This window comes from Stegostoma tigrinum, chromosome 10 (genome assembly GCF_030684315.1).
Source record: "Stegostoma tigrinum isolate sSteTig4 chromosome 10, sSteTig4.hap1, whole genome shotgun sequence".
In the NCBI taxonomy this organism is placed as follows: domain Eukaryota; kingdom Metazoa; phylum Chordata; class Chondrichthyes; order Orectolobiformes; family Stegostomatidae; genus Stegostoma; species Stegostoma tigrinum.
The window spans coordinates 69,149,008-69,166,766 of record NC_081363.1 but is presented as its reverse complement, the minus strand read 5'-3'; the positions used below and the strand labels follow the sequence as shown (position 1 = coordinate 69,166,766).

The 17,759-nt window shown below is 38.9% G+C and overlaps 1 protein-coding gene across 1 annotated transcript in view; it reads left to right on the top strand.

Annotated features, from left to right (window-relative positions):
- zfyve26 (zinc finger, FYVE domain containing 26) overlaps positions 1-17,759 on the top strand; it is an 88,786-nt gene that overhangs the window by 18,388 nt on the left and 52,639 nt on the right. The window contains exons 12-18 of the mRNA XM_059649222.1: positions 4,720-4,812; positions 6,560-6,625; positions 9,728-9,879; positions 12,300-12,492; positions 12,748-13,011; positions 13,508-13,627; positions 16,352-16,516. Of these exons, the coding sequence (XP_059505205.1) occupies positions 4,720-4,812; positions 6,560-6,625; positions 9,728-9,879; positions 12,300-12,492; positions 12,748-13,011; positions 13,508-13,627; positions 16,352-16,516 (1,053 nt within the window). The remainder of the gene's footprint in view (positions 1-4,719; positions 4,813-6,559; positions 6,626-9,727; positions 9,880-12,299; positions 12,493-12,747; positions 13,012-13,507; positions 13,628-16,351; positions 16,517-17,759) is intronic.

Below are 17,759 nucleotides of genomic sequence, written 5' to 3'. Positions count from 1 at the left end.
CAAAATCAATGCAGTGTTGCGAAGATAGGTAACTTGCCAATGTATTCTCTACTAAAAATACCAGAAAAGGCCAGGCACCCCATATGCTGTTTTGAATGGCTTGCTTACTTTCAATGATTTATGTGAAGTCACCCAACTCTTTTTTTTTCTTTAATAGAAGTGCCATTTTTTTCATGTTGCCTTTCATCTTTGTGACCTTGAATCTGATACTGTAGAGTCCACATGGGTGGAAATAAACAATAACAAAGAAACAATGATGCTTGTGGCCTCAAAAGCAGATATGCCATAGAGCAGAGAATAAACAGGAGATAATGCGAGTATGTAAAAAAGGCAGTACATTAATCATGAAATAATCAGATTGGCAGAAGTAACCATGGGAAAGAATTAATACCATGTACTCGGGATAGTTTCCAGGACAATGTCATGGATGCAACCAGGATCAGGTTTCTTTGGATCTGGTAATATGTATTGAAGCAGATTTAATAAATGTCAGATCCCCTAGAAATAAATTACTATAACATAATGAGAATTTGGTATTCTGTTTGAATACCAAAGTGGGAGTGTGGAAGTTGAGTGGGAAATGATGTGCTAAAATTGAAGGGTAATTATAAGGAATGAAGGCAGAGGTGGCTGAAGAGAACGAGAAAAGGAATTTAGCGCCTCAGATGATTGAAGGACAATGGCAGATGTTTAAGAAAATAATTCATGTTTCAACAAATATCCTAGTAAGAAGGAAGGATTCTAGAAAGGGGATAAGCAAACCGTGGTTAACCAGCGAAGTTAAAGATAACATCCTATTGAAAGAAAAATGTATCATGTGGCAAAGTTTAGTGGTAAGCCAGTGATTTGGCACACTTTAAAAAAAGAGTAATAAAGCAGCAGAAGATAAACTTGGAAGCTAATCTTACCAGTAATGTCAAGATGGACAGCAAGAACTTCTTAAGGATATAAAAAGGAAGAGGGAACAAAGTGAACTCAGGCCCCTTATAGAATGAGGCTGGAGAAATAATGAGGAACCAGGAAATGGCAGAGGAGTAGAACAAGCACTTTACATCAGTTTTTATAATAGATCACATTGATAGTATTCCAAAAATACCACATAATCAAGAGGTGAGAAAAGGGGAGAGGGAATAAGTGCAATAACAATCACTAGCAAAAACATGCTATGGAAACTAATGGGGCTAAAAGCCAATACGTCCCCTGGACTGAATGGCTGCACCCTAGAATTTTAAAGGAAGTAGCTGCAGAGATGGTGAACACATTGGTTATAACCTTCCAAGAACCCTTAGATTCCAGAAGAGGCCTAGAGGATAGGAAAACTCCGATGTTGCACCCCTATTCAAAAAAGAAAGACAAAAAGCAGGTAACTACAGACTAGTTAACCTAACATCTGTTATTAGGAAATGGTTGGAATCTATTATGAAATGTGCAGCAGCAGAGCATTTAGAAAGATAGCATAATCAAATAGAGCTAGCATAACTCAATAGAGGGGAAATTGTGCCTAATGAATTTTGAAGAGTTAACAAAAGGAGAATCAATGGATGGAATATATCTCGATTTTTCAAAAGGTATTTGTTAAAGTACCACTTGATCTACTACTTTGATATATTAAGAACGCATGAGGTTTGGGATAGTATATTACTGTGCATGGAAGATTGGGTAATGAGTAGAAGACAGCGAGTTGGGATAAGGGTGTCATCTTCAGGAAGGCAAACTGCAACTAATTGAATACCACAGGGATCAGTAGAAGGGCTATAAGTGTTTAACAATATATTAATGATGCGAAAAGTGAATGTATTTTGCTAAATTTAAGGATCACATGAAAAGTCTGCATAGGGATTCTTTTTCTCTCTGAAGAAGAGTCTCAATCTGAAATGTCAAACTTTCCTGCTCCTCTGATGCTGCTTGGCCTGCTGTGTCTATCCAGCTTCAAACCGTGTTATCTATGGAAGAATTATGTTAGGAGGAGGGGTTGAATAGATTTAGGCCTGTTCTCGTTGGTTTTAAGGATGCGGGGTGACTTTATTAAACATTTAAGGTTTCGAGGAGCTTGACAGGGTAAATATGGAGAGATTGTTCCCTAGGACTGGAGGGCATATTCTCAGAGTAATAGGCCAGTTAGTTAGATTAGAGCTGAGGAGGAATTTCTTCTCTGACGGTAGTGAATCTGCGTAATTCTTGAACACGAGGACTGTGTATATTCACAGCTGAGATTGAAAATCTATCAGTAAGAAAATCAAGGCTGATGGGAAAAGCCAAGAAAGTGGAGTTGAGGGTTATTGTTGTTTCATTGAATGGCAGAGCTGATCAATGTTGACCAAAATGCATGTTTCTGCTTCTCTGTCCTGTGATCTTCTGATCACTTTTATAAACATTTTGATATCATCTGCTCCTATGTCTCATTATCACTGTTATCAATAATTTCATATCATCAGTTCATGTTTTCCTGTGTTAAGTTTCACTTGCTATGAATCTACCTGTTCCACCGAAATATGTCATGTAGAGCTCGCATTACCTACTTTCACATTATTTATCACGCTTCTGATTTTTCATGTCATTTGCAGACTTGTAGATTATGCCAACTATATCTAAACCCTGGTTCAAAAACCCAAATTCTGGGGAACACTTGTGTTGGATTGAAATACATTGGTGTACGTATGTCCTCCTGTTTGCCACAGTTCAATGACCTCTACCATGTGGTGCATTCACTGTAGGCAGCTACCTTAGCTCACTTTCGTTAAAGAGTTTGTGTTTAATACATTGCTACATTGTCCACACAAACCAACTAGTGTCGACTTCCCTCTAGTCTGATGAACAGCTATTCATTAATATTCTGTTTGTTCCTGAGACAGTTTTATGTATACAGTACCACTGTCTTGTGAGAGCTGTGTTTGTTCATAAAATGATTGTGGTACATTATCAAATGTCTTTGGAAGTCTGTACATGCAACATCAACTGCACTATCCTCATCAACACTTTGTAAGTTTACCAAATAACTCAACAATATAATAACAACATGGTACTGTGAATGTTGGACATCTGAAATAAAAGCAAAACGTTGGAGAAATGATCTAATGTTGCTCAGTTGGATTTGGCAATTGCTGCTTTGGAGATTTTGAACCCTTACTCTCCGCTGTACTGAACTATTCATGGTGCACACTTCCCCTGAGCTCCCACAGCTTCCAGGAGTTCTCAGGAAACAAAGCTATTCCCCCGCTGGAGGACATCCTTGCTCCTTTCCCGCACAATCCCTGTAGTTCAGGTGCCTCCCAACAATACCAGTAAAAGCAGCACAATGCCTAATATTGTGTCAAACTCTGTGTCTCTCTGTCTCTCACACATCCTCTCTCACTGATAGTCTTAATGGCTTGAAGTCTTTCTCTTCCACTCATTGTGGAAGACTTTACACTGTGCTATGCCCCTATTTCTGGGGGAATTGCGTATAACAAATATTTTGAAATAGTTAAATGTAGCACCCAGAAGGTTATATTCTCAGAATGCTGGCTTCTAGCACAAAAATGGATGGATTCCATTGCAAACTGTTTTCTTAATCATTGTTTATTTTGATTTTCTACTTAATTAAGTTTACATTTTCCATAAACATCCACTGTGTGTTGTATTTTAGTCTAGCTCTGGATATAATGCCTTCACCCTTGTAAGAATGTGGCTACCTGACCTACTTCCTCCTCAAATCTCCTGTTGTGCAATTATTGTTTGGCTATAAAGTTTTGATTTGAATGGGCCAGGTCTGACTTTAATTCACTAAAATTAGTATTTTTGCACTTGATTGTTTCTTGGATTGTTTCTTGTTCTTTTCCGTAATTATTCCAAACCTAATGCTATGATCAGTATTTTCAAAGTGTGTTTCCATTGTAACATGCCCTACTTGGTTCCCGGAACTATTCCAAACCTGATGTTAGGATCACTGTTTTCCAAGTGCATTTCCATTGTACCGTATCCCACATCATTCCATAGAACTGGATCCAGCACGGCTTCCTTCCTGTTTGGCTGGACTGCTGATCAACAGTTAGCTGGTACACATTTCAGGGATGTACCTACACAATTACTCTGCTAATGTTTATTTGTGATAAATATGATGGCAGTGATTTAAAAGGATAAGTGGAAAAGCTGCATCTTTCTCTTCTGCTGCCAAGAGAGCTCAAAAATAATAAAATAGCAAATGTTTAGCATTTTTGAAGGAGAAAAGGCTTGGAGGGGTGGGCAGTGTTTAGCCTTAAAGGCAGGAGAATCCTAAATGCAACATCAAGCCCAGTTATTTTCTCTTCTTCGTGGAAGCACTGGAGTCCCTCAGTTAACATATAAATTCAGAATTTCTCAGGAATGGCACAAGAAAAAAAATCAGTTCCTGATTGTAACAGCCACTAAATAACAGTAAAGTGAGTGTATGTAGATGTCATTTGAAGGCTAGGTTGGATTTAGCTCTTGCCTGTGGTTTTGTAGCCTGAAGGAAATTGGTAGCCTCAAGGCTCCGTTGAAGCCATACACAGCAGCAAGTTAGGCTGTTCTGATTAGGTTGGGGACAATATAATCTGTCTTGTATGAATAAATTACTTGTTTCATGGCTTTTAACAAGTGTTTCCTAGAATGTGTTACACTCAAAACATTTTATCATGTTAAAAGTTCTATATTGTGCAAGTTGTTGTTGCACTTGTCTTGCAAGTTATGATGAGCAGTACATGTCTTTTCTATTGGTTGTAGAAGGCGACTTGCCTTGCTTCACTAAAAGTCACCGACCGCTGTCAAAGTATTCTACACTAAAGAGACGAAACAGAGTACGAAGAAAAAGGATGGGTAAGAAGTGCAAAGTTGCCTCTCCTCTGAAAAAAATCGAATACTTCTCTGCTTTTCTGCCGTTTAGCTCCTCTTGTGGTTTGGGTGTATCGAGGTGCCAGCTATTTCTACTGTACACTGCCTTCACTGCCCACTTGATAGTTCGTGTTTGCTTATTTGTTTGCTTATTCCTTGGTCATTGCTTGTCCAGGAAACTTCTGGTGCTCCTTGGTTCCCTTTACCATTGATGTGGCCTTCAGGCAGAGTTTATTGTATATTGTTCTGCCGTACTAGCCAAAATAACTACGTTTTTGGCTCATGATGGTGTCTTCCTATGAAATTTCATTCTTCCTAGGACGTTCTTATTGTTTACTCTTTCCAGCATATTCTAAACATTCTTCTGTATGCCTACATTTTACAGGCTTTGAATCGTTTGACCATTTGGTTGCCTACTGTTTCAATCATAGTGAAGCATTGACCAAACATAATTTTTAAACAAATGGTTTCTTGTGCAGATATTTTATTCTGTTTGATGTTAGTCAATTTTTTGTTGAAAGCAGCTGTTGGTGTTCAGTTATTCTGATAATTTCATTGCCATGTTCAGCATCTTCCATAATGAACTGGGTGATGCATTTGCTTGTTTTGCCTTGGAAGTGAGATTTTCATTTTTGGTATTTTGCTAAAAGCCATTACTTTAGTCAATATGCTAATAAATTCTTTATCAGCATAGTTAACCTCATCTTTTGTAATAGCGTTTTAGTCATGCCTATCAGCACAGTATCACCTGGGAATGTAACATTGTTTAAGTTACTACGCATTCCAGGTGTTCTAATCTTCTAGATATAGCTTCACTGTAGAGATTAAATAAGCATAACATAGAACATAGAACACAACAGCACAGTACAGGCCCTGTGGCCCTCGATGTTGTGCCAACCTGTCATACCGATCTCAAGCCCATCTAACCTACACTATTCCATGTACGTCCATATGCTTGTCCAATGATGATTTAAACGTACCTAAAGTTGGCGAATCTACTACCGTTGCAGGCAAAACGTTCCATTCCCTTACTACTCTGAGTAAAGAAACTACGTCTGACATCTGTCCTATATCTTTCACCCCTCAATTTAAAGCTATGCCCCCTCGTGCTCGCCGTCACCATCCTAGGAAAAAGGCTCTCCCTATCCACCCTATCTAACCCTCTGATTATTTTATATGTTTCAATTCAGTCACCTCTCAACCTTCTTCTCTCTAATGAAAACAGCCTCAAGTCCCTCAGCCCTTCCTCGTAAGACCTTCCCTCCATACTAGGCAACATCCTAGTAAATCTCCTCTGTACCCTTTCCAAAGCTTCCACATCCTCCTTATAATGTGGTTACCAGAACTGTACTCAATACTCCACGTGCGGCCGCACCAGAGTTTTGTACAGCTGCAGCACAGGAAAATGAAACAGTGTACTCATTTGATTTGTTTTTTGCTTGTTTTTTTTCATTCATTTAAGAGCTCTTTGCTCCTAGTATCATTTTCTTGCAAATCTTAGATCTTTCCCATTCATTCCTACGCACTTCTGCAGAAAATTGCTCTCCTGCTTCCTATGCTAAGATCAGTTAGCCACACGAAAAGTAAAGATTGGATTCAAATTTCCAGTTTCACATCAGGAAGTGCATTTATTGAGCTAATAATCTATAACTTGAAACACTGCAAGTTCCCATTTTCTCAAGCTATATTTGTATCTCAGAAGTTTTCTACTCTTAATTTGCTGTCTTCACAGAGCATCGAGCCAGTTCGCACTTGACAGTGGAGAATGTGAGTGGAGATTTAAGTACGAGCACCTCAGGTATGCAATAGGATTTCAACGATTGCATCAGAGAAATTTTCTTGGTGTTTTGTTTGTGAGTCAGAATCCAACAAGCCCAACATTGAAGGTCTACAGAGTTAGAAGAGTTTCACTTTAGTGTCATAGAGATATACAGCCAGAAATAGACCCTTCGGTCCAACTCATCCATTCCGTTCAGATATCCTGAATGAATCTAGTCCTATTGGCCAGCATTTGGACCATATCCCTCTAAACCCTTCCAGTTTATATACCCATCCAGATGTCTTTGAAATGTTATAATTATACCCGCTTCCACCACGTCCTCTGGCAGCTCATTCTGTACATGCACAACTCATTTTCTTGAACAAACGACTGTAGTATTATCTAGAAGAGATATATCAATTCACTTGACTTGGTTGAAACATGCTATTTTTAAAATCCAACTAATGATAATAAGTGGCATTGGGTTTGCTGTGTAATTCCTTATTGATGTATGAGATTTACCTTGGTAGTAGGAGACGGGAGTGTGGTCTGTGGATTTGTACCGTCAGCAGATGTGATGAATTTGTTGCTTCAGTGGAGTTGAGTTGAGTATAAGTATCCCTTTTAATTAACACCTGAAGAAGGACTGAGGCTCCGAAAGCTTGTGTTTTCAAATAAACATGTTGGGCTATAACTTCATTTCATAGATTTCTGACTTTGACTTTGTCCACTCCAGTCCACTCCAGTCCAACACCAGCACCTCCACGTTATGTCTTTTAGCAACAGCGTCAAAAATAGTTAATCAATCTGAGTCTCATTTTCATCTTGTTTGTGTCATTCCATCCCTAAAGGCTGAAGGTCAAATATTAAACAGTCCATTTCAAATGATGTGTATGGAACACTTTGCTGATAACTGAGTGCTACCTTAGAGAAGATTCCCACGTTAGTGATTTATCTTGCCAATCTGTACCCCATAATAATCCACAGATGTTGTAAAAGTTGTTGAATTGCTTTTAATGGCTGTAAGTCTATCCATATTAAGCTGGGTTCCCATCTTTGTCAGTTGTCAGTTTACTGAGCAGCTTATGGTCAGCTATCCTTTGTCCTTGCCGCCTGAAACCCAGCATGCTCCTCTACACACTGAAACTTGGGCCCAACTTGCACAAGTCCAACTTGAAGCCCAGCCAGTAGGCACTCACCTTGCTCAAGTATATTGATTGACAGTTGTGCTCAGCGTGTTTTGACTTCTTTAAAGTCACATCATTCTGTTGGATGGCCTCTCAAATAGCTCCTCTAATTTCAGATTCCCCCTCTCATGACTTTGAGTGAGAGTTCGATTTGACAGTGAGATTTTCTGTCCATCAAGAAACGGCAAGGGCAGGATGGAACGATCATGAGAGAGAAGTGCAGCTCCTTACAAAATCTGTTTCTTTGTTCAGTCAGTCCTTTTCCTGTGTATTTTCCTTTAGCATTTTAGCGATTTCAGAACTGAATTCACCTGCTATCTCCGTACTTTGACTGTTACCACATATGAAGTTGACTGAGAGTCCTTCAGATAACCATAGGTGATGGGGTGCTCCAAGGTTGCAGTTGCCAACTCAATTGACTTTGTCAGCCATATCTACTGCAAAGCTTGCACCAAGCTCATGGTGGCCATTAGAGCTGTTTCCATGCCAACAGAACGTATAATTATGCTCAGAAATGCAGCCTTTGTCGGCTCAGCTGGTTTCTTGTAGAGTAGCAACGCTGAGAACGAGCTTGTGAATCTCATGGTCACTGAAGGCCATCTTTTATATATGCGCTATAGTATGCAAGTTATTATTCTTGCCACCAAAGGACTACCTTGTTTTGTTTATGGCATTGACAGACATAGTTTAGGAGAAGCAGACCTGTCTATCATCTGTATTTCCCTTTTGACACTATAAGGTGGAATTCAGAGGAATAATGAAAGCATGTCTGGGGCGTATTCAGTTGGAGGGGTTGCTAGGAAGTGCTAATTTGAAGAAATTGCCAACCCTCTAGGAAGGTTCATATTTTTGTGTTGGGTTTATTCACCTAGCCGTTAACTCTTGATAATGGTAAAATTGGGTATCTAGATCACCTCAGATAGATACATGATCTTGCATTTCAGGCGCACCTTTCCCTGACTCCTCTTATGCCATCCGTACCCCAATCTCAGGTGCATGCTGGTGAAAGCAGGTTGAAATTATCCCTTCTTCAAGTCCCACTGCAGCAAAGTACGTTAGGTCAAATTAAACCCCGTCACGAAGCCAGTATGTCAGCAATTAATTCCCTCAGTAAAACCTTTACCTCAATAGAAAACCACTCATTCCTTCACTTCACTGAGCTATCAAGAGCCCTCGCCATATCGGTATATCCCTCACCACAATACCAGGCTCACAATAATACCTCAATAAATCTCTCACTATAGTTCTAAATCTTCCAAAAGTAAATCCTCATGGCAGCAAAATACTCCAAAATAGAATATTGACCCTTTACTCTGACACCAGATACTCCCAATTTGCCGCTCCTTCAGAGTGAAAAAACAGACTTGAAAACATGCAGGCTGTACATCAATGAGGCCTGTTCCCAGTCTCTTGGTGCTTCGGTAGTTGTAGCTGAACCCCTAGCACTGAGGCAGGAGCTCCCCAAGTTGTTGGATTTAAGAATCCCACACCTCCAATTTTCAGAGTGGCTTCCTGGCCAATCTCATCTCCTACTTTCCATGTCTCCCAGCCAGTTCTTGCTGGGCCACCCACTGTGTCCCAAGAAAGCCTCACCTATAAATGATGACCTTTCTGTCACCTCGCCATCTGTCCTTGTCTCTCCTGCTCCTTCCTAGTCCTTCCATCATTAAGTGTCTCTTTTGCTTACTGCTTCCCTTGCTGACCTTGCCACTCGCTATCTGTTCTTGCTGAAACTTGGCCCATTAACGTTGGTGGAACATTTTACATTTTCAAATACCTGACAATCTGCATACATATCTACATTTATGCCTACTGATGTATTGTGTATTAAATAAAGCTCCTCAAAGAATAGATAGAATTGAGTATGTTAATTCTTTACTCAGTTGAATGTACCATATTGATATTGCAGTTTTCCCATGTAACATTTGGTGCTTATTGAAATTTATCTTTACAGATGGAAGTGTGGTAAATTTTGCTGTAACAAATGAACAGCAATTTAAACCCCAAATCCCACGATGTAATCTTCTGCTTCCCATGATGTTGGCTCCGCCAGAGTCCCTTCTCATTTCCTGCATCCTTAGAGGAAACTTTGCCCAAGCACATCAGGTAAACTGAATTCTGTTTCCAAGGCAATGCATTATAATCCATTTCTATTGTTTAAGCTGGGCTTAGTAAATAAGACCAATATGTAGAATGTGGACTTGAAGTCAACCATTTTGCCACTCAGGCTTTTTCCTTTAATCTTGGACATCTCACACATTTAACTTCTTGTGGAACATTCTCAAAAGTTATCAAACCTTGATTAAACTTGATTAAGTTGTATAGGCAATGAAATTGTTGAGTCATATTTTAGATTTTAACATTTTACAAGACATTTCAGCGCATGATGTTATGATTTCAAGCTTCTTCCCCTAGACAATGCTGTACAGTTTTATACAATTTCTGATTGGAGAAGTAGTTTTGTAATCAGTTGGGTTTCTACTATTTAGTGTTTGAAAGGAAAGTGACTAAGACCGTGTGAAAAGGTAATGCCTATTATTTAAATGGGCATTATTTTACACTTGAAATTTACAGCAAAATAGTCACCATATCTGCAAGTTCCTGACTGTTGAGAGGACATTGTCAAGAGGCAAAAAAAATGGCATTTCGCATAGATCATTCAAGAATACCCATTTAAGTCATGAATCTTCACAATGATGTTACCTAGTGTGGTGCATGAGAACAGGAATAGGAAATTCTGCCTGTTGTCATTCAGCTATATCTATACCTTCACTCAATCTTCATTATTTCTACAACCCCTAAAGCTTTGCCTAAGAAAAGACCACCCAATTAAAACAACTTCCCTTCACATTTTAACCCTTTAACTCTAACTCTAGTATCATTTTAGTCAGTGTCGCATATCCACCAGAGTTGACATACTGTTCCTAAAGTATATTGCCCAGGGATCAGTCAACCATGTACACCAATGGATGGATCTACCTGCAATGTGTAGTATTTAACTCATTAAAAAAACACTAAGACATTTAGTCAATATGTATCCTTTGGACTTGGGTGATTTTTCCTGCTAATTCATTTAGATTGAACAGTTTTTTTTGTGACCTAAGTGCGACTCTAAAACTGCCACCTTTTCTCCGTGACACTGTTGAAAGTTTATCTATTGGTTAGTCTAACCCGCACTTTGGTAACTTGATTGCTGATGTGTCTGTTGAATTGTTCTCATTTAGGGTGAGTGATGGGGACACAGTATTTCTGGGGTGGAGAGGGGAAAACCCTGGTGGATATTGTGCAAGGACAGTGTTTAGGTTGATTGTGCTTTTGCTTCAGCAGCAAAATAACCCGTCAGCTCTTGACAGTAAGGCATGTAGGAAAGATTAATATTTAGATGTATTAACCTACATGCTGGTGAGATCCTGACGAACAAAGATTCATTGCTAACCGAGATGAAAATAATTCAGCAAGTTGAGATTGGTGGGATTTTTTTGGCTGATTACAAAGATTAGTAGTTTTATAGACCCAGTGACAAAGGATATGGGAATAGTATGGATCAATGATGTTGATGTCGATGATCAGCTGTGATCTAGAATGGTGGAGCAGGCTTGAGGGTCTGAATGCCCCACTCCTGCTCCTATGTTCCTAAATGTTTGTTCTCAGATTTCTGAGCTCTCTCTACAAGAACAGAGCCATATTCAAATAGTAGTTATAGTTAGAAGGTTAACATAAGTTTGAATTAAAAGATATGTAGTTTATGTGCTAAATAAAATGGTAATTTGACAATGGAATTTTTAATGTTATGGTCCCTTCATAGCAGGCTGGAATCTTTCTGGCATGATTGTTTTTAGGCATATTTGTGTTGGCACAACCAACTGTACTATTGTGACTCTGTAAATTCATCTAGGAGATAGGAAATTGCATTTGGTGATAAGCTCCTTGAGGGACAGATAGCACAGGTAACAATTTATTGTAGGTTAAATTGTATATAATAGATCTAATTGGGAACCAAAATGGTCTCATGAGGGAAAGAAAGTCCGCCATTACCTGAACTGCTATGTTTTACTGACCGACTTGATGAATTTTAACCACTGTCTGAAATGACCTAACAAGCCATTCAAGAAAACAATAAAAAAAACCAAGACAGCCAGGAAAATAAATGTCAGTCTTGCTCACCGCCTGAGAGTGTTAGTCAAACGCAGCAGAAAAGGAAATATACTACCTTCTTACTCTTCACCCTGTCATATCTTACTCCCTTTCTCTTCTCTTCCAGCAAACCCCAAACCATCCTGTGTCAGCTGGCCAGACTGACTTGAATCTCTATTTAACTTGAAGTTTGCACTGATTGATTGACTGACTGACTAATGTTGAAGCTGTTGTGAATGTTAACAAACTGGAGTGAATAATGAATTGCGCCACCAGGTTCCTAACAGTGTAATGAGTGTGTTGCTTATTTATATAAACAGTTGTGCTATGATCATTTAGCATTAATTGCCTGAGTTAGTGATTAACGGGATGATCTTTTGCTTTCTTGGCAGGTGGCGTTAATGTTTGAGTTGCAGTCATCATACTGCTATGGTGAACTGATCTTTATGGAACGATATCAACAGGTGATCAATGAACTTGCTAAAGTAGAACAGAAAATGGAGAACAAAGGCATAGACAACACCAGTCACAAATTAAGTGTTGGGAGATTCACACTTCAGGCAATCGGTGATGCTGCAGCAGCAGGTAACTGTTGGGGTTCCTCCAGGAGCATGACTTTGAACACTGGAATCAATAACACTTTGAAAAAACATTGTTTTATTTGTAACCAGACAGCAATATTTTGAAAGGTGCAGATTTCTGTGCAAAAATCTTAGGAAATATTATTTCCTTTCTCAGGAAACACGCTTCCTCGCTCTGAAGTTGACATCTCCACATGCTGTAAATTACAGGTAGTCTGGCAAGCAGTAATATTCATCCTGTTATCTTTTCCTCGTGTAGGTATGGTGTTTTATTCCATTTCTGATGTTGTTGAGAAGCTGATCAATTCATCTGAGGTTGCCAACTCAGCATTGCAGGAGGATTTCTGGAAGAGTAAAGTAAAAATTGAACCAACCAATCCTCTGAATGAGATTCTGGAGGATCTCAGTGGTCCTGCTATGGCTGTCTTTGACCTTGCTTGTACCCAGTGCCAATTGTGGAAAACCTGTAAACAACTCCTAGAAACTGCAGAAAGGAGGCTTGTGGCTGCCTTTGAGTCCAAAGGTAGGACCTATAGTTTCTAATTGAAACAATGGTTTACAAAGGTATTGCTGAGAAAAGTTTGAACTAGTCATGTGTTGTTTTGCTGAGCTTGTGAATAAAGCTGTTTTTATGAAAATGTTAGTACGTTGTTATTAGTTGAAGGCAGTGATTAGATTTTTCCACACAGTATGTGAATTAAAATTGCACCTTCTTTGTAGGTATTCAGATTCATTCTAAAGTAGCTGTTTTCAAAGTGCTCCTCCCATTAAATCAGAAGAGAATTGCAGTTTAGTTGGGCACTGTGCAGCAGTTTGAGTGTCATCATAAAGTAAATGTAGTTGCTTGGAGTAAACAATAAAAGCTTGGTTTCAACAGTACCTTTTTTTAAAAAAAATGCACTTTCAAACCATTGAATAGAAACACTGATATAATTATTTAATCAAGTTTTCAGATTTTTCTACTTTCAATAAATACATACCTAATTCATTGATATTACCTTGTGTTGTGTGTCCTGCAGGCAGAAAGATCGATTGTGTTCGTCATAATCCAGATGGAATCCAAGGTTTTCCTGCAATCCTTCAGCGAATGACCAAAATCGTGAACTATTCTCTCAGCTCACATGGACAACCCAAAGCCAGTACAGTAACCTTCCTTGCTATTAAGGTTATGGAAATTGGCTGAAGCTAGTTTCCCTTTTGTGTGTGTCTCTCCCTCCTATAATTCTTAGCACACGTAGTTCAAAGAATTCAAATTGCCTTCCACGACCTAACCCAAATGAGCCTTTACTGTACATGTTGGAGTTTATTTATGCCTTGGGACAATGAAGCCATATCCTTAATATATCTTCCAACACTTGCATCTTTCTAACATACATCGCTGAACAACTGCAAGAGTGTGAATCCCTCCTTTCTAATCCCGAGATAGTCGGAGTTATACAGCGCGAAAACGGACTCTTTGGTCTAACTTCTCAGCGCTGACCTCCTAAACTGATCTAGTCCCAATTGCCAGCATTTGGCCCATATCTCTCTTAAACACTTTCTAGTCTGTACCTATCCAGAAGCCTTTTGAATGTTGTCATTGTACCAGCCTACATTACCTCTGGCAGCTCCTTCCACACATGCACTACCCTCTGCATGAAAAATTTTGCCCCTTTTAAATTTGCCCCTCTCGCTTTAAACCTATGCTACCTGCTTTTGGACTCCCCTGCCCAGGGAAAAAAACGACCTCGTCTATTCACCCTATCCATATCCCTCATGTTTTGATAAATCTCAATAAGGTCATCCATCAGCCTCCACATTTCAGTGGAAAAAAGCCCCAGCCTATTCAGCATCTCCCTATAGCTCAAACCCTTTGTACTATATACAACATCTCCATGGAAGTAGGCAGACTTAGCTTGCCTTTGTGAAAGGCACATTATGATTGGCCAATTTATTGAGGTATTTTGGGAAAGTGCTGAACATTATGAAATGGATACTTGTGGTTGATTGTACTTAGATTTCAAATGCATGTGGCAAGGTACAACATCAAATATTGCTACACAGGGCGAGGTCTTGGTTTAGGGAACAACATAATAGTGTGGATAGAAGACTGGTTACCTAACCGGAAACAGATTCTGCATAAATTAATTAAAAATCAAAATGACAAAATTGCAAGAGTAAATAATTAGAGGGTTCAGACGGGAAAATGGAGTTGAAACCGCAGTCAAATCGACCATGATTGTATTGAATGCTGGAACAGGCTTCAAGGACCAAACGGCCTACTTTCGCTCCTAAGTGCTGTTTGTATGGATCATTTTAGGGTTGAAAAGATGTGATGAATGGTATGTCACGGAATTGGTGCTGGTGCCTCTACTATTTAGGTTTTCTATTATAATCACTTCTCTGAAAGAGCCAAATATATGTGAGGTGATCAAAAAAAAGGAAAAATTACAGTATAAAAGGAAGCTGGTCAGAAAAATAAAAATAGACAGTATGAGTTTCTATAAATATCAAAATAACTAATAAAGTGACTACTGCTCCTTTAGGAAGTGAGACTAGAGAATTAATAAGGGAAAATAAGATGATGGCAGATGAACAAGTATTTTTCATTAATCTTAGAAGCTACAATAAATTAGTTCATGGAAGGAAGGGAGAAACTTGGAGCTGGGTGGGGGGGGGGGGGGGGGGTGGGGGGTGGGCGGGGAATTACAATCACAGAAAAGTGCTACTGAAAAAATTGTTGGAGCTGTGGACTGACAGGTACCCAACCCTAATGGACATCATCCTAAGATGTATAATGGCTAGTGAACTCCCTTGATTCAGGGACTTAGATTGGAAGATAGAAAAGGTAACTCCTTTATTCGAAAAGAGAGGGCGATGAAAAGTATAAGAAAACTAAACCTGTCAACTTACCATCTGTTACCTAGAAAACATTAGAAGCTATTATTAAACAAATTAGAAACAGACAGTTGGATATATGGATAGAATGAAACTGGTAAATGTATTATACTTAAGATTTTCAGAGAACATTTGGTAAAGTACCACATCAAAGGTTATTGTGAGTAGTTGAGAATACGGAGTTGAAGTCACAAACAGATGTTTTTGAATGGCGGATCAGGCTTAAACGAGTGAATGGTTAACTCCTGCTTCTAATTTGTATGTTCGTATATTTAACAGATGAGCTATTTGGGAGGTGCATTGAGCTTCACTGCAACGTGATGGAAGTAGTACAGAGAAATTGTGGTATTTGCCTGAAGTTTGTTTCTGGCCAGCTGGCCAATGTGACCATCATAGTTGGGTGAAAGGTTCAGACGCAAATGACACAATAGTAGCTGTTGGCAGTAAACTGAGGACTCTACTTGAGTTAGGTGGGCTTCAGTGTTCTGCTTTGCAAATTATTTAATAGCTGTGGAGAACATAACAGAATAAAATTTTAATTTGTTCCGTAATATATGCATCACTCATTTATTTTTGCAATCTTCATCAGATATCTAAGTGCTATAAAATTAGTTGCTGGTGTTAACTTATCACCTAAAGAGCACAGATTTTTGACTGCGTGTTCTGAAGCTGTACAATGTTTGTGGGTAGTTCGTCTCCTGATGGCAATATCGCATACTCCTAAAATATTTGAAAATGAAACAGAAGTCTGACGAAATTAAACAGATTGGTTGATGTTCTAATGCACTTGATATTAAGTTTCAAATGTTTAAGAGGAGCAGGTTCATCTTTAGCTCAAGCAAATAAATTGATAGTGTCTTTCTACATCACCTGATACGTGCTCAGCAAATAGATTTCTCAGAAGACAAAAAGCCGGGGAATACACTTGATCATTGCTCATCATTCACATATGTCCTATCACATCTTATTGTTTTGTTTTTTGGCAGACCCTGCTGAGGACAGAATTGCCAGTCACCTGAACTGCAGTGTGACAGAGCTCTTACTAACGTGTTACCCTGCCCTTTCTGAGGATTGTGTCACTTTACAGCTCAATTTATCAGAGCGACTGGAACAGATCACACAGAAACTTCAAACAGCAATAAACTCTCCTGGTCAGTATCAGACGTAGATACCGTCACATCCTTATGTATGTTCTTCAATTCAGTGTAGTTTTGCAGTAATCGTGGTGTGTGCACATCAAAGATATGTGAACTTGATTCTTTCTTAATTCTTGAAAACTATCCTAACGCAGGGCAATGTTGCAAAAACAAGCAGTAATTCTTAAAGTTTTGTTTCAAAAAAAAGCACGATAAAATTACACTTTATTCCTTTTATCAATTTGTATTACATCCTATATGGGAAATTTTAGTATTTCTCTAGTGCTTTACCTGTAAAGGATTAAGGGCAGCTTAACCCAGAGATGTTACTTGTTTTGTCACAATATTATTTAATCTCATGGGTTAAAGTAATCAAAAGTTGTAACACTTAAAATCAAGTAAAAGTGGCAAGAGTTTAATCCTGTTGCTGTTAGCTATAGGCTTCCCTGTCTATTAGAGAAAGATAATTAGAGACTATATCGCTTGAGTGGCACCATTTCACTTCATGTTTGGGGCAGGCAAGAAGGCATGCTCCAAGTCTACCGCCTTTGATTTGGGATTTGAACCTGAGCAGTTAGTGTTACTCTGAATCACACACTAGCAGCAGCCTGAAGGTAAGTTAATCAGCCCCCACAGTTATCGTGCTCTGTCTGTATTCTAACCAACCTTACTTCTTTCTGTCTCAGTACCCCTATGTCCAAAAAAGGAGACCGAAACCAGGGATCGAAGAGATATTTCTGCTTTCTCTGGCTCAGTATATTTATAGAGACTACTATAGTCAAAAAAGGTAACGGAGAGCATTATAGCCCAGGGCATTTATGGTCATGTTCTCATAGGGAAAATGGTGGAATCTTGTATTAAGGAGTATATAGTGAGGTGCTTAGGAAATCTCAATTACAGCAGGCAGACTTAGCTTGCCTTTGTCTTTGGCCAATTTATTGAGGTATCTTGAGGAAGTGATGAGCACTCAAAAGGGATACTTGTGGTTGATTGTATTTAGATTTCCATATGCACTTGGCAAGGTACCACAGCAATTGTTACTATGTAGGACAAGGTCTTGGTTTAGGGAGCAACATAACGGTGTGGATAGAAGATTGGTTGCCTAACAGGAAACAGATTCCGCATAAATTAATTCAAAGGTAAATAAAAATGAAAAATAACAAAATTACAAATAGTTAGAGGGTTCAGACCAGAAAATTGAAACCACAGTCAAATTTATGATAAGAATATCTGATCAGATCACTACGTTTACATAAAC